Source organism: Apteryx mantelli, chromosome 4 (genome assembly GCF_036417845.1).
Source record: "Apteryx mantelli isolate bAptMan1 chromosome 4, bAptMan1.hap1, whole genome shotgun sequence".
Lineage (NCBI taxonomy): Eukaryota > Metazoa > Chordata > Aves > Apterygiformes > Apterygidae > Apteryx > Apteryx mantelli.
Genome location: NC_089981.1, coordinates 85,978,302 through 86,003,096, shown reverse-complemented (window position 1 = coordinate 86,003,096; position 24,795 = coordinate 85,978,302). Strand labels below are relative to the sequence as shown.

At 40.1% G+C, this 24,795-nt stretch overlaps 2 protein-coding genes across 8 annotated transcripts in view; one reads left to right on the top strand and one right to left on the bottom strand.

The window, feature by feature from the left end:
• Positions 1-15,552, bottom strand: part of WDHD1 (WD repeat and HMG-box DNA binding protein 1) — a 31,558-nt gene extending 16,006 nt beyond the window's left edge. The window contains exons 1-11 of the mRNA XM_013953759.2: positions 15,463-15,552; positions 13,463-13,574; positions 10,225-10,376; positions 7,949-8,060; positions 7,352-7,402; positions 5,506-5,601; positions 3,782-3,874; positions 2,606-2,712; positions 1,158-1,293; positions 772-973; positions 386-576 (exon numbers count right to left, since the gene is read on the bottom strand). Of these exons, the coding sequence (XP_013809213.2) occupies positions 386-576; positions 772-973; positions 1,158-1,293; positions 2,606-2,712; positions 3,782-3,874; positions 5,506-5,601; positions 7,352-7,402; positions 7,949-8,060; positions 10,225-10,376; positions 13,463-13,574; positions 15,463-15,539 (1,329 nt within the window). The 5' untranslated portion in view covers positions 15,540-15,552. The remainder of the gene's footprint in view (positions 1-385; positions 577-771; positions 974-1,157; positions 1,294-2,605; positions 2,713-3,781; positions 3,875-5,505; positions 5,602-7,351; positions 7,403-7,948; positions 8,061-10,224; positions 10,377-13,462; positions 13,575-15,462) is intronic.
• A 385-nt stretch (positions 15,553-15,937) lies between these two features.
• On the top strand, positions 15,938-24,586 carry SOCS4 (suppressor of cytokine signaling 4). Of its 7 annotated transcripts, XM_013953764.2 has the most exons (6): positions 17,182-17,511; positions 18,063-18,218; positions 19,036-19,165; positions 19,573-19,745; positions 20,348-20,414; positions 22,729-24,586. In XM_013953764.2, the coding sequence occupies exon 6, from the start codon at positions 22,829-22,831 to the stop codon at positions 24,137-24,139; it is 1,311 nt and encodes a 436-aa protein (XP_013809218.1). In that variant the 5' UTR covers positions 17,182-17,511; positions 18,063-18,218; positions 19,036-19,165; positions 19,573-19,745; positions 20,348-20,414; positions 22,729-22,828; the 3' UTR covers positions 24,140-24,586. The 7 variants fall into 7 exon arrangements, with proteins under 7 accessions (XP_067151247.1, XP_067151248.1, XP_013809218.1 ...); XM_067295143.1 differs by lacking the exon at positions 19,036-19,165; XM_013953766.2 differs by lacking the exon at positions 20,348-20,414.
• Positions 24,587-24,795: the final 209 nt, after the last annotated feature.

Here is a 24,795-nt window from a genome sequence, read left to right as displayed (position 1 = left end):
AAGAACTTGCACGTAGAAAGAAAGAATAGATGACTAACATAAAAGTCTTAAAAGCACAAAAATAACCACAAATTCCAACTAAAAAGGAATTTCAAACAGATTTTAGAATTCAACAGCACAGGTACAAACCATCTAGCTTGCTTTTGTCTTAAAGCCAAATATTTATTTCTACATCAAAAACAACCTAAACACAAAACATACCATTATGCAGTCTTTGTATTAATAGAAAAGCTATTTTTCGCCATTTAGCTTCACACTTAGAAGTATTAAAAATCAAAAATCTTGGGAAAGACTGGAAAGATTAGATTAAGATGCAGCAAGAGCAGGCCAACATTAATGAGCAAATCAAAATAGATTAACATAACCATACAGCAGTGTTGTTTACCATGAAGCGATGCATGAGATGTACAGGAGTAGAGCCGGACTGGAACGGCTTTTGCTTGGGGGTTGGCATTGGCCCATCATATAAAAGTTGTTGAGTAGATGATGCTGGTAAAGCTGGAAAGCCACCAGCCTGATCATCGTCATCATCCTCCTTAACAAGGAGATTGGAATTAGCTTTTATCAACCCAATATCTAGAAGTTAAAAAAAAAAACAAAAACTGTTTATATTTTCCAAGAATTACCGTGGCAGAAGATAGGAGAAAAACTGTAAAATAATGAAGATTTGCCTGGAATAATAAGGCAGAATATATCTGAGTAGAGGATGCACTTGTGAGACAGTCCCAGTAAAAGTACTGAAGTGCTATAGAAAACTGGTTTATTTTGTACCTAATGAGTTATCATCATCATCAATTATTGTCCGTCTCGGATGGCCTGAAGTAGGCATAAGGTCATCATCATCATCACCACCATCTTCTTCGTTAGCTACAGCCTTTGGGGAAGACTGTGGTTCAATCACATCTCCATTTAAATAGTCATCATCCTCTCCATCAAACAGATCATTGTAGTCTTTTGTCACTGCACTGGCAACCTAAAACCAAGTTAACAACTATCATGAACCTTCTGTTGCACATGGAGTTTGAGGACTGAATTAATCATCAACAGCTGAAAACACACAACAGGGAACTTTCAAAACACAAGACAATGTTCAATATAGTTTGATAACCTAAATAATCAGGCTAATTTAAGAAATATTTGGCATATGTACTGATCACCTTATCATTTGGTTTCTTCCCATCACCAATATTTTCCAACAACCCCAGATTTCCTTCAGTATCTGTATAAGCGATTTGCCCATATTTGGGGTGCCATGCCAGTCCACAAATTGTGTAATTTTTTTCATGTTTCATCCTAAAAAGAATAAAATAATGGGTTTTTTTGGTAAGTTTCTCAGGGCAGGAATCTCACTAAGAGTTACTGTAAAAAGTGATAACACTAACATCAGAAAATGAAGAAACACAAAATAATTAAGAGATTATTGTTAGCATAAAAAGTTACTATAAAAAACACCAGCAGGTCTTCCTTTTCTATGGAGGAAGTAATTTAACCTTAAAAAAAAAAAAGTCAAAATCATATTCACAAAACAGTTTGCTGCTACATGTAGAAAATACAAAGTAATTCCCCAGCAATCATATATTCCAGAACTGTTCCGTTACAAAAAGGACATTCAGCAGTTTCTCTTGTATCAAACTGGTAACTTAGCCCTCTGTCTTTTCCCCCTTTATTCTCACAAAGCAGCCCAACCACGAGTTACTCGCACATGGATCTTTCTTTAACTCTTAACATACGCTTTAAAGTAGCAATCATGTTTCTAACACAAGATACTCAGCTAGATAAATCCCTCCTTCTCTTACTTGCTTCATCATACTTTTTTGAAAGAGGGATACTTCAAATAACCAAGATAAAGTGCAATTTGGCCTTTTCTGCTTACAGGTGAGGATGATTAGTCCACTGACATATCTGTATTTTCCCACCCTTTAGAAAAAACATTATCCTTACAATGATCTTGCTTTTTCAGGGTTTGGAATCTGAGGGAAATATATTTCCATCAATATTACCCTTTAATCAACTAGAAACACTAAATGTCAAAGTAAAAATAACCCAACTTAAAAATAATAAAAGACATTCCTTTTGCACACACAAAACTAGACTATGGAATTTGAACAAAAGTCCACATTCGTGTCTCTTTCCTGTTCTATGTCTAAGAACGTAATGTTTCCAGATCCTTCTGGCTATGCGGAAAAGAGAGCAATATGTCACGTGAATAAGATCATATTTCTATGAATACTGGATGTGGTGGGGGCAGGCAGAGCAACGCCACATTTCTACCTACCTGTTATACTCTTGTGGAAGCTGCTGTTAGGGTAAGAGAGTGATGTGGACGCCCTTGAATCCCCTTGAGCAAACGAACTGCAATATCAGTATACCTCTCCCAGGCTGCACAAGAGCCGAGCCCTCAAATTTTACAGAGTAAAAATTCACAGGGTAATTTTTTTTCTTTTTTTCTTTTCTTTTTTTTTTTTTTTACCTTGTAAATCTTACTAAGGCTTTTCAAGAGGCAGAGGTCTAATATTTCCACAAATAAGTCTTAAAGATATAACAAAATTCTATTTTTAGAAAAAAAATGCATGTATTTAAGGATTTATGGAAGAGCACTGGATACCTCTCTATGCACTCCTGGGTTTCCACCTTCCATACCACTATACTCCCATCCACACTTCCAGCTGCCAGGTATTGCCCACAAGGAGACCAGGCCACAACATTCAAGGGCTAGCGAGAAAGGAAAATTAGAGAGTATTAATGATAAAGCATGGACAGCATTCTTACTCTGGAGTGTAAAATAGATACGTTGGAGGAAAAAAGATAAGGGTCTTTGGCAAACCACATGCAGCTGCCCATACTAGAGCTTTAGCCAGCCTCCTACAAGAACCGCTCTTCAGAAACAGCACACTTTTTTTCTTCCTTTAAAATATTCATCTTCTGTCACTAAAAGTTACGAGGTCCAACAAAACCTGATTCTAGACACAGGCAGAAGCAGAGTACATTTTGTAAACCCAGCACTAAACATTGTTGCTTTTTATTTTCAACATAATTAGTACAGATTCATAAATCAAATCAAAGATGGTGTTCTGTATCTTAGTAACATTCCAGTTGTAGTGTACTTGTGAAGTCAGTGAGAAGTATTAACACGCAGTCTCTATAAACAGATACCTAACAATAACACTAGGGAAGTGGTCCTCTTTCCCCAAAGGTTTCCAGGTATATCATGATGTCAAAAGCAAGAAGATGACACAGTTAATGCATTACAAAAAAGCTAAACTGCAATTTAATAAAATAGTAGACAAATGATATCTCCACTGTGTAAAGAAATAATACTCTGAACGTTTTCCCTAATATGCTATGTACTTAGAACAATCTGTGAAAACAGATGTTCAGCTGCACTCAGTGACTCCCTGGTAGACTTTAGAGCTCTGGCTGGTTACTGTAAAGGAAGGTGAAGAACCAGTACCACGTAAAGACGTGCTTGACACTCCTCTAGTATCTCTTGCCTTTATAAACAGCCATAGTTTACAACAGAAGATAATAGGATCAAAAATGAGAAAGAAAATAATCTGAGCAGTCATGACTGAGGGATGGGGTGAGGGGGAGAAAGAAAGAAAGAAAGAAAGAAAGAAAGAAAGAGAAAGAAAGAAAGAAAGAGAAAGAAAGAAAGAAAGAAAGAAAGAAAGAAAGAAAGAAAGAAAGAAAACCCATACCCAAACTGTCCAGAAGATAAATTTCTAGCAGAGCAAGGTTTAAATTACACAAGATTTAGCAAGCATCTGGTTTATGGACCTACCTGTGTGACAAAAGTATCTGATAGATCAAATTGATTATCCCAGGTTTCTCTTCTGTATAGTTTAATAACTTTATCTACAGGAACTGCCAACAACTGTTCAAAGGAAACAAGAACCAGACAATTAAGAGCAAGTTATCTTTCAAACAAATCATTCAAAGAAATAGCACACCTATTTCATAGCACAGCCCCTTCATTCTGCCTCAGCATGTAATAGATCTCTTCGCATCCTAGCAATACCAACTGAGAAAGTAAAGAAAACTGAAGTAATCTTGAATTACAAGATTCTTTAAGGCTTTCCATATGCAACATACGGAAGCATGGCTGTTTTTATTTTAATCTTCATTTCTTTCTGGCAGAGAACTGAAGATAATGACAGCTGCAACATAAGGTTAGGAGTTCTTATTTATGAAACAGCTAGCAAACATGTATAAATAGTTTTCAATGTTCTGAGCATAAGGCTTATGTTCTCCCTTTCTCTCCTTCCCCAAATCTCTTGATCAGGTTATGTTTTTTTTCTTATAAATCTTATTTGAATAGCTGATTCCTGAAGTAGATCATTTCAGCTTTCACAAAGCTATGTAAGAGTTGCTGCCTGTTTACTTCTTAAAATTCTTTTTTTTTTTTTAAAGACTTCTGACATTCTGCTTTGTAAGAGAAACAAGAAAACTGCCTATATTTCAAAAAATATTAGTGTGAAGGACTAGCCTTAAAAAAAAAAAAATCTGTTTTTATGCAATATGCACACAAAGTAATTTGTACTGCAGGTTATAGTCTCTCTTCCACAGAAAAGCTGTGCATAATGCTATCACAACAGCCTTTGTGAGGTCTGTCTGCCCCTGTCCAACATTCAAAACACCTGGCTACGTCAGGGGAAACAGAGATTATTCAGGTAAGGTTTGTGAGATAACATTGGAAAAACAGTCTTTAGATTTAATATAGCGAAACGGCAATACAGGATGAATAGGTTTTGCTAAAGCACTGTTCCAGATCACAGGCAAGATCAGAAGCCACAAAGCAGTTTTTCCAAATGGCCGACTTTGGTCGGTTCCCTGCCCTCTACTTCAAGGCATGCCTTATTTCAGAAAAGCTTTGAATTTATCTGCTCTCCTGCTCTTCCGTTTTCATTACCAGATGCCGCAGGGGCATTCGAGGTTGCAGAAACAGAGCCTTGCATATGGTTATGCAAACTCCTGCCTCCCAACCCATTTTGATTAGTGATTCATATATAGTCCTATTGCATCGGTACATACACAATGCACTAGATGTATAGTATGTGCTACTATCAACAACACCTTTAATCACAGCAGAATCGGCTTTGTTCTTCAGATGAAAAGAAATGGAACAACGTACTATTTAGAAGACGTTTACAGAGCAACATTACCAATAGGACAAAATTTACTTAAATTACAGAAAGACTGAACCCCTTTGATGCTCTGCTGTGAACAATTAGGTTATTTCCCTCACGCACAATGTTCCTTCCTATTCAGCACAACATGACTGTTTAACATTGTACTGTACTGACAGCTGGACCACTGCCAACAGCAGTCTGGCACTTAAACGAGTAACCATTTCCAGGTTTTTATTTCTCCTAAAAAGGAACTTCACCCCAAATATTTTTCTTATTCCCCGAAGCTGGAATTGGCACTTGCCTGGATTAAATTCTACATTGTACTTCCAAAGAGAAATGGAGGATTAAGACGCAACTAAAACGACGTGTCACTTACCTTCCCACTTCCAGGTTGCCAGCCAAGCCTACATATTGATTTAGCATTTATCACATCATTACATTTCTGCAGCAGTAGCCAGCTTGTTATGCATGTCTGAAAACAAAATATTCAAAAATGAGTTTTCTAGTTTTGTGAAAATCCTCTGTATTGTAAAAATCCTTACAGGAGAAGTATGGGAAAATCCTGAAAGGAAAAGAAACCTACCATTTTTGGAACTGAAATAATCTCTCTCATCCAAATGAGATGGCACACATCTCCAAAAACAAATAAGCTCTCCCTGAAAACTGCTAGTTTAACATGAAAATATTTTAATCACAATACAACTACTTGTAACAGAAATAAGACCACAGAACAAGTGTTTTTAATCAAGTACAGGACAAATGAATTCACATATCTTTAGGTTATAATGAGAAAATTCCCGCCAAATTGCATTTGTAAAATCCAGTCCGACTTTAGCAGGGTGACAGGCATCAGCCTGAATCTTGCCATAGCAGTGTAAAGACGACTGAATCGCTATATTCTCATATTACAACATAGATACATACATTACTGCCACAATTCCAGGACACTGTTAGTCTAACTACTCGAAAAGGCACCCATCATCAGTCTGTAAGTTAGATTTCATGTTAAAAGTATGCTTTTATTTTAAAAAGTAGCAATCCACAAGTGTGGGGTACATTCCCAACAGCACTCAGAGGAATAACTACACATGGATTCTTACTCCAGTCAAATGACATTTAGCAGAAATAATTCCACATACATGTACAGAACCGCTTTATTAAAGTGTTAACTTGAAATCCACTTCTTAAGTTTCTTAAAGTGTAAGGCCAGAAGAGACCATTGGCTCACTTAATCTGATTTCTTACAGGCCCTGAACTGATTCACCAAATATTGCCAAGCTTAGCCTAATGATTGTATTTATAATAAGCGTGATTTACATGCCTCTTGAGAGGAATTGTAAAAAGTAACTGGAATAGCGAGCCCTTTGTCAGCAGCCTTAAACTCACTATAGCGAGTTTAAGGTCCATCTCTACAAATCAAAGAAGTTGGAATGTGCCAAGCTGGACCTTGAGTCTTTGAAAAATTAAATGTGTGCATGTCACTGGCAGAGAGCAGGAGAGACTGAAGCAACACTATGCCCAAAATTCCCTACTAAAAAAAAAAAAAAACTCATCATCATGGGCATCTCAGTCATCCTAGCAGGTGAACTACACAGGTTTAAAATCTTCAAGGGTCTTAATCTGATCATAGGAAAAATCTCTTCCCAATTGAGTTAAAGTAACCTTGTTCATATGATCAAGACCAACCAGACCACTCAAAAAGATGATACTCTGTACCATTGTTCCATCCTCATTGGTCAGTTTCCAATCCTTAAAATTATCCAGTATTTCATAGGAAGCTGAGTAAAAATAAACTAAAACAAAATATATCTGGACAGTTGCGTATTAGGATGAAAATCCTTCCTTTACCCTGAAAGCAACTAGCCGAAATTCTGAAACAAGGAATTTGGTGTTACTTGCTATCTTCACACAGAAACGTTACTTTCGAATGTGCTGAGGACAAGGCAGACAATGGCCCATGAAGAAAGATGAACAGAAGATATCAAGGATTCCACAGACAGAAACAGTCCACAGCTACCCAAGCAACTGTTCATTCTCAGGTTTTGGAATTTCTCCCAGAAATGGATAAAAGCAAGACATGATTAAATTTCTTTAAAAAAAGAAAAAAAAAAAAAGCATTTATTCCAGTGGGGTTATTCCAATCCAGCTGTAGACTGTTCTTGCTCTCGGTGAAATCCCTGGTTTCTTATGAAACATTTAACTCTGAAACGTAGTCCTCTTACCTGATCTGCGATTCTCCATACTCTGACAGAACCATCACAGCTTGCCGATGCCTATGTAAAAGATTTTTGTTAACAAAGTGACAATTAAAGATGCTGTGAAATTAATGCTACAAAACTAAAAGATTCCTGTTACCATTGCTACAGACATATATAAGCAGTTTTAAAAAGAAAGTCTCCCAGTATAAATCAGATTTATGCTTAAAACTTTCTAACACTATCAAACCTAAACCACCTTTGATAGTTCCACTTGACTCCACACTACTGGAATTACAAATTTTCATACTTAAGTGGGATGCTCATTCACAAAAGAGGCTCAACATTAATATTAGATTACTTTAGTGAACAAACCTTTTCTTTCTAAAATTAGATTGGCATTAGAGAAGAGAGTAGAGAGTAACTGAACACAGAGAATAACTGAGTAGTAAGACAAGACCGAGTTCTCCTGGGAGGCAACAAATTGTCATACATTCCCTCATCGGTATGGTGAGCTGAAGTGAAATTGTCTTATGTGCCTGGTCACTATTTTTTCCAGAAGGACAATTTTTTTTAAGAGAAAAGAAAAAAAAAAGGAGAAAGTAAACAAGAAAGTGCTTTTACCAGGAAAACATCATTGGGGTCAAAAGCAAGGCTTAAAACAGGAGCATCATGTCCTCGGAATGTTTTCTGCTTGCTGCTATCAGTCACCTCCACAACTTTGACCATGAAGTCACTGTAGATCACAACAGCACAGACATAAAAGTATTAATGTTGGTATTAACAGAGATAGACTATTTGTTTACAGCAATGAAAATGAAATTGGGCACTACATAAGTTTTAGGGAAGTTATGGCTCCCAGACCTGTAAGATCTTAGTGAAAACGAGAATCTTGAAGCTTCCTACAATAGAAACAAGGCCAGATTATTTTATAAGATAATTTTTCTTCAAAACAAAGTTCATAAAACATGGTTGCTCTTTTAAGAGGATATTATGTACACACAGATGGTATCTATCACTTTTATATAATATTCTATATGATCTAATGAAAACCTGTGTTTATTTCCTATTAAGTCAGCTGTCTGATATCTGTTAAGTGGTATATAGTCACTACCATAATTATTTGATCATTTAGTGAAAAAAAAGATAGGGCAAATAGTTTATTTTGTAAAGTTTTTAAACAGCCTTTTTTAAGACCATTTAGTGTATCAGACACAATAACTGATTTTTCACAACTTTATTCCCCCTCCAAAATTACGGACATTGCCTCAATTTAACTGAAAATAACAATGCTAACTTTTAAGCCAAAGAGCTCTTGTGACACTCTCTCTCATACTTCACTGCAACACCTTCAGAAAGAAATCTGACTTTAGGCCCTAAAGCTACAGAGTTAACTCACTAACTATATTCAGAATGACAAACTCAGTTTTGCCAAATATCTAATGCTAACCAAAAACAGTCATAAACACAAGAGCACAAGTTATATTGTGAGACAACTAGAATTATTTTAGCCGCCTTCTACAATGCAAGGCAACTTTAAAGAAAAAACAGGCAATAAGATTTTTTTCTGTTTAAGAAGCCACAACTATTTTTCAAACAGTTCCTGTGAATTTTAGTGGCCGACTGGACATTAAACCTCCTGTATATGAAGTTTACAGTCTTGGAGAAAAGATGAAGTAATTTTTGACAACTGAAAGCAATTCTTCTTAGCTGCATTCCCTCATTTCATGGCTGTCACCTTCTCCCTCAGTATGTTACAGAAGACCTCATCGAGAGGTGACCTCACAGTCTCATGAGTTATTTTTCCTAACGTGGGGGCCCTGGTCAGGCTGCAGAAGTACTGGGTTTTTGTAAAAGTTTTAGAAGCAGAGAGTTTGCTGTCTGCTTAATCTCTCTAATCAAAGCCAGATCTTGGAGCAGAGCTGTTCCCTCAGAAACAAGCACTGGCAAAGGCCCAAACTCATGAACCCTGTCAGATTTAGAGATTAGGGTGGTTACTGCCCCCAGCTGTCCAGCCTCCCAGTTTTGGAAGAGTTGGTGTGTCTGCTTCACAGCTGCCAGAGTTCACAGCCCAGTATATTCATCCAAACTGCTTTCTCGTTCAGTTCACACTTAGACAAGCCAGAGACCAGATGCAATACTCTGCCATCTCTGCTGTGGGGGCAGAGGACAAATTCCAGCAGAGAGGCAGGCAGACAGTCTAAGTCAGCTACCGTGCCCAAAGAGTTTACTAAATCCAGTTAGGATTCACCTGAGCCTTAAATAAACAAGCAAGAATATTGCCTGCCTGCTATTTCACCATCTCTGTTAAACGACTAGCGTATCTCATGTAAAAGCAAACATGCTGCCCTAAGAAACCAGCTAAACTATGCATTTATCCCCCTCGGGGGAGTCTTGCAACTGTCATCTGTTATCATTTGGCAGAATAGTGAGGATGCTTATGCCAGAGAATGACTCAAAGCTCTCACACAAATCGGAAACCATCTAACTTTTGCATGCGTATATGCATCTGCAGCACCATGATCCTGAACAGTCGGGACATTATCTTTAGCACACAGTGACAAAATCCTTGATGCCGCAATGAGATCCATATGGGTGAACACTTATGCACTATAGGAATGAGAGCTGAAAACAGTCAAGTCTCCTAAAGAAAATAAATTATTTCACAACACCAGATACCCATTTGAAATTATTTTGTGGCTCAAATATCTCTCAGAGAATTGTTTCCTAACAGTTCTTTTCATTCCTTTTCTCCTTTCCAGGAAGGCGTTTTGCAATACTTTAAAACCCTCAGAGGTATGTGGATTAATGACATCATTGGTGTAAGGAAAAAAAAAGCAGGCAAGGAATTTGCCAGATTTTGAACGTTGCAAAGCTTTTGCTCATCATGGACAGATTACCTAGAACCAGCAGCAATTTTGGTACCATCGCTATTAAAGACGACATGGTTGGCATTCATGGTGAAACGAGTAAGGATGCCATCTGGAGCTCCTTCAGGAAATGTATGAATCTGAACAGTATTGTTAGATACTGCTGTGATCAGTCTTCCATTCTAAAAAAATCCATCATAAAATTGGTTAGTTAAAACACATTTTTGTCCAAAGAGCCAAAAAATTACTCTTATGTTCCCACTATTTGGGCAGATTCACTTCAGTAATTCCAAAAGAAATCTAACAATAAGAGTAGCGGGGAGATATTCTTTAAACATATATTTCCTCCCACCCTGCCCAAAAAAGAAAAAACAGACAAGTGTAGTAGCTTTAACACTCTATCATTTAAAACAAACTATTAAAAACTAGTAAAAAGATTCTCTTAGTTTCAGTTCTGCAAAACTAAACACACTGATAGACTTACTACTATAAGCAACTCCAGTTTCAACAGACTTACAATTCATAATGTTAACCATACGGCTATTTACCATATCAAGACCTTCCCTGACTTGTATCTTCACTAAAGTAACGAATACTCAGAAAAGTCACTAATGAATTTCAAAGAGAACGATCTGATCTTTTTTGGCTGAATGGAAAAATTCAATCCCTTCAGAGGCAGGAGAGGTCTCAGAAGAGGAAGAACTTCATAAACTAGTTAGATTAATATGCTGCATCATCAGGAGAGGGCACCCTTGGACCAAATTTCCCAGTTCAATGCCACCAGGGAAAGATGAAAAGTGGACTGAGCTATAGTTTAGTCATTTTCTGAGGCAGAAGACAGTTCTCTACTAAAAATGATTCCAGATTAGAAGATAGTGCAAAACAAAACAAATAATTATCCTATTCTTGGAAAAGTAGTACCTCTTCCTTAAAGCAATACTATTCTTCACTTGTGTGTTTTTGAAATATGTAAGTAGAGAAATGCCATATTTGTGTTTCTTAAAAAGTTGCCTAAAGTTATAGTAAAAATCCTGAAGAAAAAGAAAACAACCAGCACAACAGCCAGCACTAAATAATCTCAGAAAGTAAGAGATCAGATTCATTACTTGGCTTCCACCAGACATCTCAAATGAGTTTCTTGTGAAATTTTTAAGAGCGAAGGATAATTTTTGAAACAAGATTTCCTGAAGTTAAGTCTTAGAAAGTATTTTTCATCTCGTTGTCTACAAATATCACTTATCTTAAATAAAAATATAAATAAATTATATAAAATATAATAAAAGAAATTATTTTTTAATAAATCACATATAAAATTATTTATTATTTTAAAAATATTATAAAGTCTCAAAACTAGAAGCCTTTTACAAAAGACTAAGAGTACAGGACTGCTCTTAGCAGTGCTCAGAAATTACTAAAAAGGATTTTCCATTCTCTTACTAGTAGTTTTTCCAATTTCTGGCTCTGCCACTTATTTGCTACATGAACTCTGTCAAGACACCTGTGTTTACCTTTTCAGAAGCAAATTATGTGATGGAGAAAATAGCAAAGCACCCTAAAAATCTTTTGATGAAAATAGATTGTACAGATATTTAGAAATAGATACATAAGTTACACTCCAAGGTATATAAAAAGGGGTTTTACTAAAGGCAATAGTTCTGAACATATTTTTTTTATTTTTATTTTTTAATGTAACGGACATACAAATTCATTCTCATTTATTTCCCCCTTTACCATCCCCTCCAAAACCATCAATAGTTAAAAAAAAATTAAAAAATATCCATTATCACTCCAAAGTTAACTACACAATATCTAAAGAACAATTACGAATTTCTGGAATTCATCTCTCCTTCTACAATTGCCAGAAGGTCTAAAATGTTGCCTTTATGTTACTAATGTAATATAAGAATAGTTGCACATAAAGGAATTACTATGAGAATCTCAAGCTAAATACATGAACGTGCGTAGTGAAAAGAAGTATATTCTATTATACAAATTGATATAGATCAAGACTTATTTGCCTTGTTATTTCCAATAATCACTTCTTCAAGATATAAAAAGGAGTGGCCTTAACATTAAGACAGAAAGGGCAGGTTGTACTTCAAACGCCAGAACAAGCCAGTCAGGCTACAGAACTGCCTATAATCAGCATTCTCACAAATTATTACCACTTACTATTAAACAAGAAATCTGTTGTCTCCTAATGTTGTGGGAGGAAGTCAGAGGCATCTTTGGGCTGAACAATAATTTTGAGAGCTAAATATCAACCAATTATCAAAAGAAAAAGTATTACAAAAGCACCATCAGACACTGACTTTGTGAAAGTAGTTTTTGATAAACAGAGATAACCATTCCTTGAACCTTAAAACAGGTCCATATAAAACCACCTCTTGGCTCATCTGTTTTCTCATAACCTTCCTCCCTGAGTCAACAACAGTTCAGAGCCTCTGGGATGGGGAAGGCAAAAGAGCAGGAATCAGCTACAGTCACAGGCTGCAAATAAAAATATTCATTCCCTCACCGCTGAAAAGCTGAGCTACCACTGAGACACACTTTTTCTTAATACTCGATGATCACATTTTACCCTGGGAAACTTTTTGCAACTCACATTGTGAGAAAACACTAAAGCAGCCTACAAAGTTCACTGCATAATTAGCTTAATCTGCTGGATTTGTTTCTCAAAAAGGAGATCAAAGTCAGAAGCAAGGATAACTGAATGTGAAGGGAGAGGAGAAAAAAAAATATTACAAAAGCTTAGTATAAGGAATAACTCCTCTGCAGTCCTGGATAGGGTAAAAGGAATCGTCAGAAGTACTCTTACTTTATATAGCAACAATATACTTAATTTGAAATTTGAAATTAAAAATATTCAAAAAGTCTATAGGCATATTCATTCAATTAAATGGTTCTATATTTTAGAAAGTGATTTGGTTTCAATACTGTTTTAATATTTTCACTTAGACACAAAGATGGAATGTGTTCATGTGTTCAATGTGCTCAAATTTAAATAATACCTGTTGCTTTGGTCTCATTAAACAGTATTCAAGTTTTTTCATATATTAATATGAAGGCAAAGGGCTACATATCTAACATACATCAGACTCTGGAATGTGCTACGCACAATATTATTCTGTAAATAACCCTAACATATGTTTACCCACATGACCAGCACCCTTGAGTTTGAAAACAAATTTGAAAAGTATTTGCACAATCACGGTACGTATCAACACTGGCAGAACACAATTTACAGGAATTCTGCTAACTATGATACCTTTAGAGCACACGAATAGGCCTTTTCTCCCACATTAATGGACTTCGGATCATCATCATCCAGGTTTTCCCAAATCCTCACATCTCCATCACTGCCACAGGTTACAATGCAGCTGTTCAAAGATACAGAATTTGTTAACATACACATATGGAAAGCACAGCCCCTGTGATTTTCAATCCCCAAATGAAAATGTTACTAAAATGTTACTTTTTTTTTTTTTAACTGAAACACAATACATACTATGTAATTCATTGAATACCTACATTCATCATGCCTACATTAAAAAAAAAAAAAAAACTTGTTAAACACGGGGGGGAAAAAAATTGAAAAACTACATGAAAAAAAATTTGGTAGCATAACACAGTAACTGAGTCTCTGATAACTAGCTAGGCCTGGCACTCATCTAAGTTGACCCTTAAATATTATCAGCTAATCCATTTTTTTTCCAGGATCTAGAGGGAATTTTTCAAAGGACTTAATTAGCACTGATTTCTCTAAGAACTGGGCATTTAATTGCTTTTTAAGCCTTTGAAAATTTACCTTCCAGCTAATTATAAAGTTGAGGGCAAACTTAAGAGTCTTAACACATACTTGACCGAAGTTTAAAAAGCTTAACATATTCCAGATCTATAGAACCCTCAAAAATAGTCAATTCGGGATTCATCCATCTAGTCTGCTGGAGCTAACTTTCACAATTTTAATGCAATAAATAATAACCTGAAGTCACAGAGTAAATATACAGAAGTTCATCTGGTATTTTAATTAAAGACATTTTGAATCTATAACCAAACCCTGCATTCTTTTTTTCTAAATTTGTCCGCAGTCCCCAAAAATTTGTTATTAAACAACAAAGTGCTACAAAGTGAGAGGTGAGACTGTAATATTACTCTTCTGTCCTAGAACTCAGAACATGAACCCTCTTCTGAGGGGGCTTACTGTTGGGTTTTTCTTTTATTTTTGTGCACAATAAGCTAATGGAAAATGTTTAGTTTATACTTATGCATTCAAGAACTGCTGTAATAAAAACAAGGACAGCAAGCCCAGTATTGGGTTTCTACAGCTACATTTTTAACTTCTTTGTGTGTATATGAGCATATTGTCTCCCACTCTACATCAATTTCTGCTAGATTCTATGAAATTACTCTTACATAAAGTGTGTATTAAGTTATATGCCAATCACTTCAAAATGCAGAGCATCAGAATACACGCGTCTCACAACCAGTGGCCAACAACAGCAAGTAAAGGATTTGCCAGGCCACACCAGGGTAAAAATCCATCTAGTCCAGTATCTCACCCAGCAGCGGCTGGGGCAGATACTTCTGAGAAAGCAATCAACAGAAATAAGACGATACATCCCCCAGATTATATTTTATCCTGGTCTCCAGGAATTAGTTAAAAAAAGCCTTGAGGCATGATGCATAACAGTCCACCTGAAAGAAACTTCCGTTATAACTAACCAGATAACAAGAACATCTAGGACGGCTGTAAAGAAATACAAACCGCTTTGATATAGCCATTACTTCAAGGACGTGTGACAAGTTCCATGCCGTAAAAACCACACGCTACCTGGAAAGCTTTTGCCATAGTTTTGCACGCCTCACTTTTTAGTGCTTTACTAGTTTAAGCTAACGTGAACAGTTTACTAGTTTGCAGTTCCCCCCCCAAAATTATAAATGTTATGAAGCTTTACAGCATCAGAGGTGAGACCGTAACCGGCCTTCGTCCTTTGCGGCCTGCACATCAACACCAACACGGGGCCGGTACCGAACATACCCGTAGCGACCATCCTCTCGGCCCCGTTGCTAATGGGCAAGACGTCTAAACTTGACTTTGCTACACAACTCTCTTGTTCTTAAACCACATCCTATTATTGATTTTTTTTCCCCCCGAGGAAGACTCCGTTTCATTCCCCCTCTGACCCTCTTTATTGCCCTTCTCCAGGCGGTGTCTGGGCGCGGGAGCGGCCTTCCTCCGGGCGCGCGGCCCAGGCGGGCTCTCACCTGCCGCAGTCACCGAAGCAGACGTCGGTGTGGCCCTCGCTGTGGCCGTAGCGCATCGGCCTCAGAGCGGGCGCCATCCTCGCGCCGCTCCTCACCTAAGCGGGGCAAAAACGGGGGGGGGGAAAGCCTCAGAAAGGGGGAGCGGGGAGAGCCACCCCGCGCCGGGAGCCCGCGCGGCCCTCGCCCTCGCAGCGCTCCGCCGGGGGAGGCCGCGCCGAGGGGAGGCAAGGGAGAGGAGAGGAGGCCCCGCGGCGGCGCCATCTTACCGCCCTGCCCGCTCGCGCCGCGCCGACCGCTTCGAGCCTTCCCGCCGCCGCCGCCTCGTCCCGCCCCGGGGGCCGGGCCTGCGCCCGCCCGCCCGCCCTCCCGGCCGCGGGGAGGGGAGCGGGGAGCGGAGCGGAGGGGAAGGGAAGGGAAGGGCAGGGCGGCGCGGCCGGCCGGCCCCGGCCGCCAGAGGCAGGATGGCGGCGGCGGGCGGCGCCGCGGCGCAGCGGCTCCGCGCCGGCAGGTGAGGGCGGCCCGCGCCCGCCTCGGCCCCCCGCGCTGCCCGCCCGCAGGTAAAGGGCCGGGGGCGCCGCGCCGCGCCGCGGGGAGCCGCTCGCCCCTGCGCCGGTGCGGAGCGGTGCGGAGCGGAGCGGAGCTGCCGGGCCGGGCGCTGAGGGACGCGGCGAGGCGGCCGCCGGGCGCCCCGCGGAGCGCTGCGGGCTGCGCCGAGTCTCGCTTTGCCCGTTTCTGCTCAAACCCACCCGGGCTGGAGGGGGGGCGGCGGAGCGTGGCTTTGGGGTGAAATAACTTGGCCCGACTAGTCCGACTTGAGGCGCTTTTGCGGTGTTTCAAAATGCGGTGCCGTTTCCGAGGCCGCGCTGGGAAGCGGGGCTTAGGCTTGTGCGTTTGCATGAATGAATGTTCACTTTTTCAATGAAAAAGTGCGTGTGCATTGCTTGCATGGGTGTCCTTCATATATGAAGTGCAATATAAAATATACAAACTCTATAGATATTAATGCATATATGTTATGTATGTATGTGTGTGTAAATATATATTTTATATATTTATATTGTTTATATATTTATATATATTTATTTAATATATTTAATTTTATATAATTATTTAATATATTTTCATATATTTATTTAATATATTTACATTTTTCATATATTTTTATATATATATACATTTTTTTTTAGTCTTAGTCCCTAAGAGGTATCGGAATTACAGGGAAGCTCCTAGTAAAGGACAGGGTCCTCGGTTCCTTGTCGAGTCCAAATCCCTCCCGACGTAAAACATTGCTGAGATGTTTCCCGTTGGTGCGTGTGCTTGTTTGAGCGAAGGCTGTAGGGTCAAACCCGTCTGGAGATCGCCGCTGCGATTCCGAAATTAGCCGGCAATTGTAGTTGTCCTGATGCTCGTGCGAGATGGAGTCGGCGAGCGGCTGTAGTTAAGCAAGCGGTGGTTGCGCTGCATAAATGGTTAAGGTTCTCCTACACTGAGAAATAGGAAGAAAGCGTCGCGTTGGGTTTCTTAAAGGGCACAAAGTGTTAGAGCTCGGCACGTCTAAAATAAGGGGAAAAAACGGGAGCTCTGTGATTTTTCTTTATGTAGCTTTAATGATCTGGCCCAATTTATGCCTGCTTCTAAGAAAAATTGCTTCCAGGCAAAACCCTTTTATCTTCGGTTTTTGTCTGCGGGGGAGTTATCGGCGGCTGGGGTGAGCCGGGTGATTTATCTGTGTTGGAAACGTGGTCGGGCGCTTTATAATAGCCGTGTTGTCGGTGCTTCCATGAATGAGTAAGTGCCGGGATTACAAAGCAGGCACGCTTTTTTTTCCTTTTTTTATTTTTTTCCTTTCTTTCTTTTTTTCGATATGCCCAGATTTCATTATTGAATCTCGTGGAAGCTGCGCAGAGACATGTTTTCCATGGGTGTCTCCTGACATGTTTCAGTAAATTGTGAATGTCGGTGAGGGTAACGCGCTCCAGCAAAGTGCTTCTGGCTGAGGCACTGATCGGATGAGTGGGAAGACGGAGCTATTCCTGCGGCAGCCTTATCGTAAGCTCCAGACTGGGACTGAGGCAAACTGTATTTCTTGGAAATTATTGATTTTTAACGTGCAGATTCTCTCGTGCAAACCGTTCCGGAATGATTTTGCAACGTGAAAGCTGTCAGAAGTTCAGTGCTGTGATACAAGCGAATTCGCAGGCTGGAGGCGTTATTGCAAATCCACCTGCCGGAATAACTCTTTGCCTGGCAGTGATCCCAAGGAAAGCTGGCGGGAGGTCGGGGGGGGGGGGGGTCCGTTGTCACTTGGTCGAGGCAATGTCTATCTTTGTTGCCTCCAAACTGGCAAGGCATCAAACGCAAGGTTGCTCTTTCAGTCCAGCTGTAAACCGAAGCTTCTGCAGGATACAGCGGTTTGCTTTATTAATAGGTGTAGCTTATTGGGAGGGGAACAGCAGGGCGGGAACCCCGATTTGTGCTAGTCACCTATTAGGTTTCGGGGTGGAGCGTGAAGTCGTGGTCATGGACTATAAAGCCCGTACTGATTTGGTCCCGGCGAGGCTGCTGCGGTCTGCCAAGTGCAATGTTTGGATCTCCCGTAGTGTGTAAGCGGAGTTACATTCAAGCCGGAGATACGAGTGGCCCTCACCTTTGAACCTGCTTCCAAATTGTTCCCACATCCCGGATGTGGATAAAACAGCCCCCGCTGCTGGGCCCGGCTGCGTACCCTCTCCTCTCGCAGCTCTAGCGAGATAGAGGTAGGAAGCATTGCGGGTTATTATTTGTGTCTTTAGACGGTGTTTTTCTTGTTTTGTGTGTGATGATTTCCTTAATTTGCTGGAAAGACCTCTGGAGCCACGCTTAGGCATTTTTTGACTCAGTATCATAAATCAAAATAAACGTAGTCGAAACTGAGAAAAATAAGTTAAGACAAAGGAATCGAGGTTTAATGTTACCCTTAATAGGTTGGGCTTTTTTCCAAAGTAAGTCAATAATAGCTCAACTCCAATGGAAGGTCAGGTTTTAAAATGCAGTCTTGTGGCCAAAATGTAATTGGGCGAAATTAATGAAAACAGCATGTGATCAGTGAGAATTTTTTTTAAAATGACTGTTTTATGTAAGATGAAAGAAAAATAACTAAATGCCCCACTGAAAAGTTAGTGGAAAAATGTAGACTATTTGGAGAGGAAGCACTCCAGTTTATTGCAACTTATTGTTCTCTCTCACAATGCTATCAGTTCTAGAAAGAATATTAACTTCTGTTACAATTCCAAAATTAATTAAATTGTCTTTGCGTGCCTCTCTTGTTTAGCAAGAGGTGTATTGTAGTGACCCTTGGGCATTTGTTTGTTTGAACAGAAGACTTTCAAAGCATTTCCTCCCTTAGGAGGGTCGTGCAGCATGGGAACCAGAGGCCTGAGGAGGTGGTGGGGTCTCCATCCTTGGAGGTTTACAAGACTTGGCTAGGCAAAGCCGTGGCTCACCCGGGCTGGTCCTGCTCCAAGCAGACCTCCCGCGGTCCTTTCCAGCCAACACTTCAGTGGTTTCACGGTTTTCCATTTCTTCATTATACAGAAGCTGAAGGAGCTTAATGAAAAGGACTTGGAGGTACCAGGCTAGAGACAAGCATCCAGAGGTTCAGATTTGCTGCTATTGGAGTTACTGATTCTTTGGCCACTGATTTAGATGGACAAAGAATGAGGCTGTAAGTGACTTTTCCAGTTGTTTATTGCAGCCTACCTCTGGTTAGGAGGTAATATTTCTGTCACCTCAGAGCAGCTACTAGATACTGCTTTTAGTGGAGTCTTGAAGCTTTTGTGTCAAGGCAGCAGGTTTGGAAAGAGAAAACATCTCGTGCCGACTTTACTCCCTCCCCCTCGGAAGTCTTGCAGGAGACCTGCCTTTGGAGGAGGGAGCCGAAGAGGCCGTTCTTGTTCGGGGAACGCTGAACGTTATAAAAACAACAACAGCTAACCACCTAGCTCTCTGCTTGTCCTCAGGGACTGTACGCTGTGTCAGTGTTAGATAACCTTGAACTACCAGCCAGATCCCGTGGCCTGGAGTGAACCCTGTTTATTCCAGCACGTTGTTTTCCCTTTGTTATTTGTTTAGGCAGAAGAGTTTCAGGCGTAAGGCTTTTGTCAAATCTGCTTCAGAAATGCCTAAAATCTCCCCGCTTACAAGAAAGCTTTTGTAGGCAGAAGGCTCCAAGCTCATCTGTATCGTTTTCTACCAGTGGCCTGTCCCTTCACTTTTTGCAAAAGGAAAGTTCCCGGAGCTGACATGTAAGTTGGACAGGGAATGGCTTCTCCGTTTAACATTGCCCTGTAGGGGCTGTGTTCCCTGCTAGTTTTTTTTTCTTTTTTTCCAGTCCTCTCCTGCTCTTTCAGTTGCCCTTCAGTCATTAATGGATGCACAATGTGCAGGATTTTCCTTAAAAGTTTTCCGTTTAAGGAATGGATGGTTTAGATGAAGTGGTCATATGGCACTGTATTTTCTGAATGCTTCACTGTCCCTAATGCCTTTTCTTTCCAAAATCCAAAGTATTTTTGGTCCCTGTTTTATAGATGGGGCTGTGAATCATAGAAAGGACTGTCGGTATGGTCCCTTATTGTAATACCCAACAGCGGGATTTGAGCACCTAAATGCACCGCAGGCGCATTTCCGAATGCGACTTGTCTTTGATTGCAGGCGAGGTTTGTAGCAGGACTGGAGACGGAGCCTTTGCCTCCCAAGGCGACTGCTGAACCGTCCTCCCTCCTCCTTTTCAAGGTCGCCTTCAAACCTGCCTCTGACAGGATGGCACCCCTCTTTCTTCATTTATTCTGCACTCTTTTCACGGATGTAGTGTTCAATCTGATTAACAATTACTTCTCTGACCTAGCAGCGTTGGTGCCTCGGCTCCAGCAGCCTGCAAACCCTGGGGAAACAGCCTTCTGCGTCGCTGCCTAATGGTGCGTGTCTTACACCGTCATGTGCTATACTCCAGTTTAAGTTTCCGGGTTCAGACACCGCTAATGAGACGTGATAGGAGAAAGGTGCACAGCAGAACGTGGCTTTACTGTTAAATCCAACGACAAAACCTAGAAAGGACACAAAATATTGCAATGATTGTAGTTGCAAGGCTGAGCTGTCAAAAGTTAGGAGATAGCAGACTTGCGAATAAAATTGTTTTTTGACACTTTGGGGTTTTGTGCATTTTACAGTTTTTAATTACCAGCCCATGTTCTGAGTATTCCTATTCCTTATATGGGCTGCATGTGCAGAATGAGATAATTGAAGGTTTCAAAAGCAATTACAAACTGTCATATCCTAATTTTTAAGTACTTGACTTTGCAACCTAAATGATATCTCTCTTTCCAATTAAAAATCCCATATATATAGTTAATGTCATTTACAGGATGAATCTAGAATAGCTTTTTGTCTTCAGCAGTTACTCCAGATAAAGATACCCAGGGTAAATGGGATTGCTTTTTCTCTCATTTTATTCGTTGTGGAGCAATTAGGTGCTCCACTATAGTTGTTTCTGAATGAAAAATATGAATGTTACAAGATTAGTCAATGAATCTTGGTCTAAATAAAGTTTTCTCAGCTCTCTCATATATTGTCTTTCTCCAGTCGATGTTGCATCCTACATGTTTTCACTCAGAAGTGATATGCATAAACCTTGAGAGAGGGGGGGAAAAATGTTATTTATCTAAGATGATTTATAACTGTTGAAATATGGGCCCCATTCTCTGATTCCCCTTGGTACCAGCAAGGTATTGTTCATCTACGTTGTTCTAATGCCATTTTTCCCCACATATTTGTGCTACTTTGCCTATCTTTTCCCTCATTCCACATTTCTGTATCTCCTCCGCTTTCCCTCCTCTTCTCCCCATCCGCAGCCCTCAGGTTTGTGGATTGTAAATAATGAATTTCATGTCAAAAATGCCTCAGCGCAAGTTACATCTGGGATGTGTTTGGCGCACAGATCGCATGTAAGCCTCTTGGCACGGCAGCCTCATTCCTTTCCCGAGAGCAGCGGCTAGCCCTCCGCCTGCTCAGCGCCCCGGGGACTGCCGAGCGCTTGTGTCATGCTGCCTAATCCTCCTGATGAGAATGGATTGAATGGAGAGAGGAAGTGGATGCCCTTTTCTTTTCCTGCTTACTATTTACCATCTCAATTATTAAAAAAAAAAACCAACAACAGCGGAGAGAGGAACCGTATCTCCTTTTGCTGCAAAAACCTCTCGGTGCGTGATGGAAAGTCTTCCTACCCTCTGCTGTGCCTCAGGACAGTATAGCATACGGAGCATATTGCTATGTGCCTTGAAAAATCTCTGCTGTGCTTTCAACTGAGTGCTCAAAGAGGATTTTTTTTTTCCTTTCTTTTTAGAAAGTCAGCGTTCGAAAGGAAACGTTTTATCTGTTGGAGAATTCAATGTGCTTTTGGAAGCAAAAGCGAATAAAATAAGTGACTGTAGGTCTCGGAGCAACACTGATTTTAATAATGTAAACTTTCTTCTGTAATGAGTAATAAGCAGTTCCATCTTTCACGGCCTTTTTAAATTGCTTTTAGTAAGAGATCTGGATTTGTTTTAATCCTTTTCAGTATGTAAAGCCCCAGATATTTCAATCCCTTAGGGGCTCAGTATTTTCTAGCTTCATTTTAAAAGGCAAAGGAAAACAGCTTTCAAAAATTGTCGGAGTCTGTGACTGATAATTTTTTTTATTATTATTTTTTTTAATCCAGAAAGCAACCCAAAAGTGTCAGTTAAGAATAAGATCTCTGGCATTGCACTTTGTGGATTAGTAACAAACAGGCATATCATCTAGGTACAGTAGCTCTTTGTACTCTGACCTACTTGTTTCTGTTCTGGCTTGTTCCTTCTTGAAGGGTTATTTGGAAAAGATGCAAAATTTGCTCAATAAACAACCGAAGCAGCATCACCTGCCACATGGAGTGCCTCATTTTTAAAATGGACCCTCGCTTAATATAATTGCCAGCACCTACATCTTTCTGCTCTGTGGTGTAGCCAGAATGTATGCTTTAAAAACATATAAGATGATCTCTTCCAGAGAATACTGATCACAAGGAAGGGTTAAGAGAGCCTTGGTCAGGGATCAGGCCAGTATTTGTGAAGTATGCTCCTAATGAAATCGGCTGGATCGTTTTATTTTTACGTGGTTAGCAATTAATCATTATCATTATGCGTATCGTTATCCTGCATGCACCTGCATGGGTGTGCAAAGCTGTTAACTTAGTTGTGTTTTCTTTTTACTTAGGTACTTCTGTAAAGAGCCTCAAAGAAGCTTCCATCTGTAGAAAACCCTACAAGAAAAACACGGAGCACTTTTTGGAAATTTGTGAAGCCAAACTATCAAAATGGCAGAAAACAAGGACAGTAACATTAAAAATGCAGATGTGAGACCCAAAAGCAGCCGGAGCAGAAGCGCAGACAGAAAAGATGGTTATGTCTGGAGTGGAAAGAAGCTCTCCTGGTCAAAAAAGAGTGAGCACTGTTCTGATGCTGAGGCAGCAAGCGCTGTAGGAAGATCCGGGACTGGTTTAAGGAGTCAAGAGAGGAAGTACAGCTGCTCATCTGTTGAACTGGATCTCGATCGTTCATGTGGTCACAGGTTTTTAGGCCGCTCTCTCAAACAGAAGTTGCAAGATGCTGTGGGCCAGTGCTTTCCTATAAAGAACTGTAGCAGTCGGCATGCCTCGGGGCTTCCGTCGAAAAGGAAAATTCATATCAGTGAATTAATGTTGGATAAGTGTCCTTTCCCTCCACGCTCGGAGCTAGCTTTTCGGTGGCACTTAATTAAAAGACATACAGCCCCTATAAGTCAAAAAGCAGAAGAGTGGATAATTGCTGATTTATCCCAGAATGAGGAGAGGGAGGATCAGCTGAGGGACGATGAGATTGCCAGTGGGGGAACGGACTCTCCCTCCCCGTCCTGCGACCTGACTGACAGCAGTTCCTCCAGGGGTGATTCCAGGGCTGAGTTGGCTACAAGTAAAGTAGGACGGAGCAGTAAAGACGAGAGTGATATGGACTCTGACGATGAAGTTATAACACTGTGCACAAGTTCTAGAAAAAGAAACAAACCCAAATGGGAAACTGATGATGAGCTGCTACGGATGGAAACGCCTCCTAAATACCATACGCAGATCGATTATGTCCACTGCCTAGTCCCGGACCTCCTTCAGATCAATAACAACCCCTGCTACTGGGGAGTCATGGATAAATATGCAGCTGAGGCACTGCTAGAAGGCAAGCCAGAGGGAACGTTTTTATTGCGAGATTCTGCCCAAGAAGACTATTTGTTTTCTGTGAGCTTCAGGCGCTACAGTCGTTCTCTCCATGCACGGATAGAGCAGTGGAACCATAACTTCAGCTTTGATGCCCACGATCCTTGTGTCTTCCATTCGCCCGACATCACGGGACTCTTAGAGCACTATAAAGATCCAAGCTCCTGTATGTTCTTTGAACCGCTTTTATCCACTCCCTTAAACAGGACTTTTCCTTTTTCTCTTCAGCATATATGTAGAACAGTTATTTGCAACTGTACAACTTACGATGGTATTGATGCACTTCCTATTCCTCCATCCGTGAAGCTGTATCTGAAGGAATATCATTATAAATCAAAAGTTAGAGTACTCAGAATTGATGTACCAGAGCAGCAAAGCTAGAAAATATTTTTATGAAAGAATGAAATTGTCCCTAAGCAGAGGAATAGTATGTTCAGTCTTTCCTCCCTTTTAGGGTTTTTTTTAATGGCTGTTTGATTTTCTTCTCCTGCAGATTATTTACAACCCAAACTAGCCTCTTCCTGAGGCTTTTTTTATCCAAATGTACTCTGAGTCTTTCCAACTCTCTTTTTAAGAAATTATATTCATTGTGGGCTTTTGGTACTGTTCCCAAACTAGGGTTTTATGGAATTTCAGGTAGGCTTTCTGGTATTTCTATAGATGGATAGTCTTTAGATCTGAAAACCTTAAAAATCAGTTTTGAACTTGATCTGTCTTTTATATTGTAATTTGCATATGTTGCTGACATGTTTGAAATAATGCACTGTTAACTAAAGATTGACTCATCTGTATTTTCTTCATTTTTTTTAAAACGAGTGCTCCAGCCTCTGCGTGTGTGTATGTATGTATGTCTATATCTAATATAGTAAATTTATCAGTCTATTTCTAATTTTACTTTTCCTAGCAAAATGAAGTTTGAAAGAGGATATGATTTTTCTATAAATACATCAGGGGACTAAACGCCAGGGAAGGAAAAAGCAGTTCAAGTTAAGGACCACATTTAGCACAAGAACAAGCATTATATAAACTGGTCATGT

What these genes read in the sequence shown, in the direction of transcription:
- SOCS4 (XM_067295146.1), top strand. Translation starts at nt 22,829, where the DNA reads ATGGCAGAAAACAAGGACAGTAACATTAAAAATGCAGATGTGAGACCC.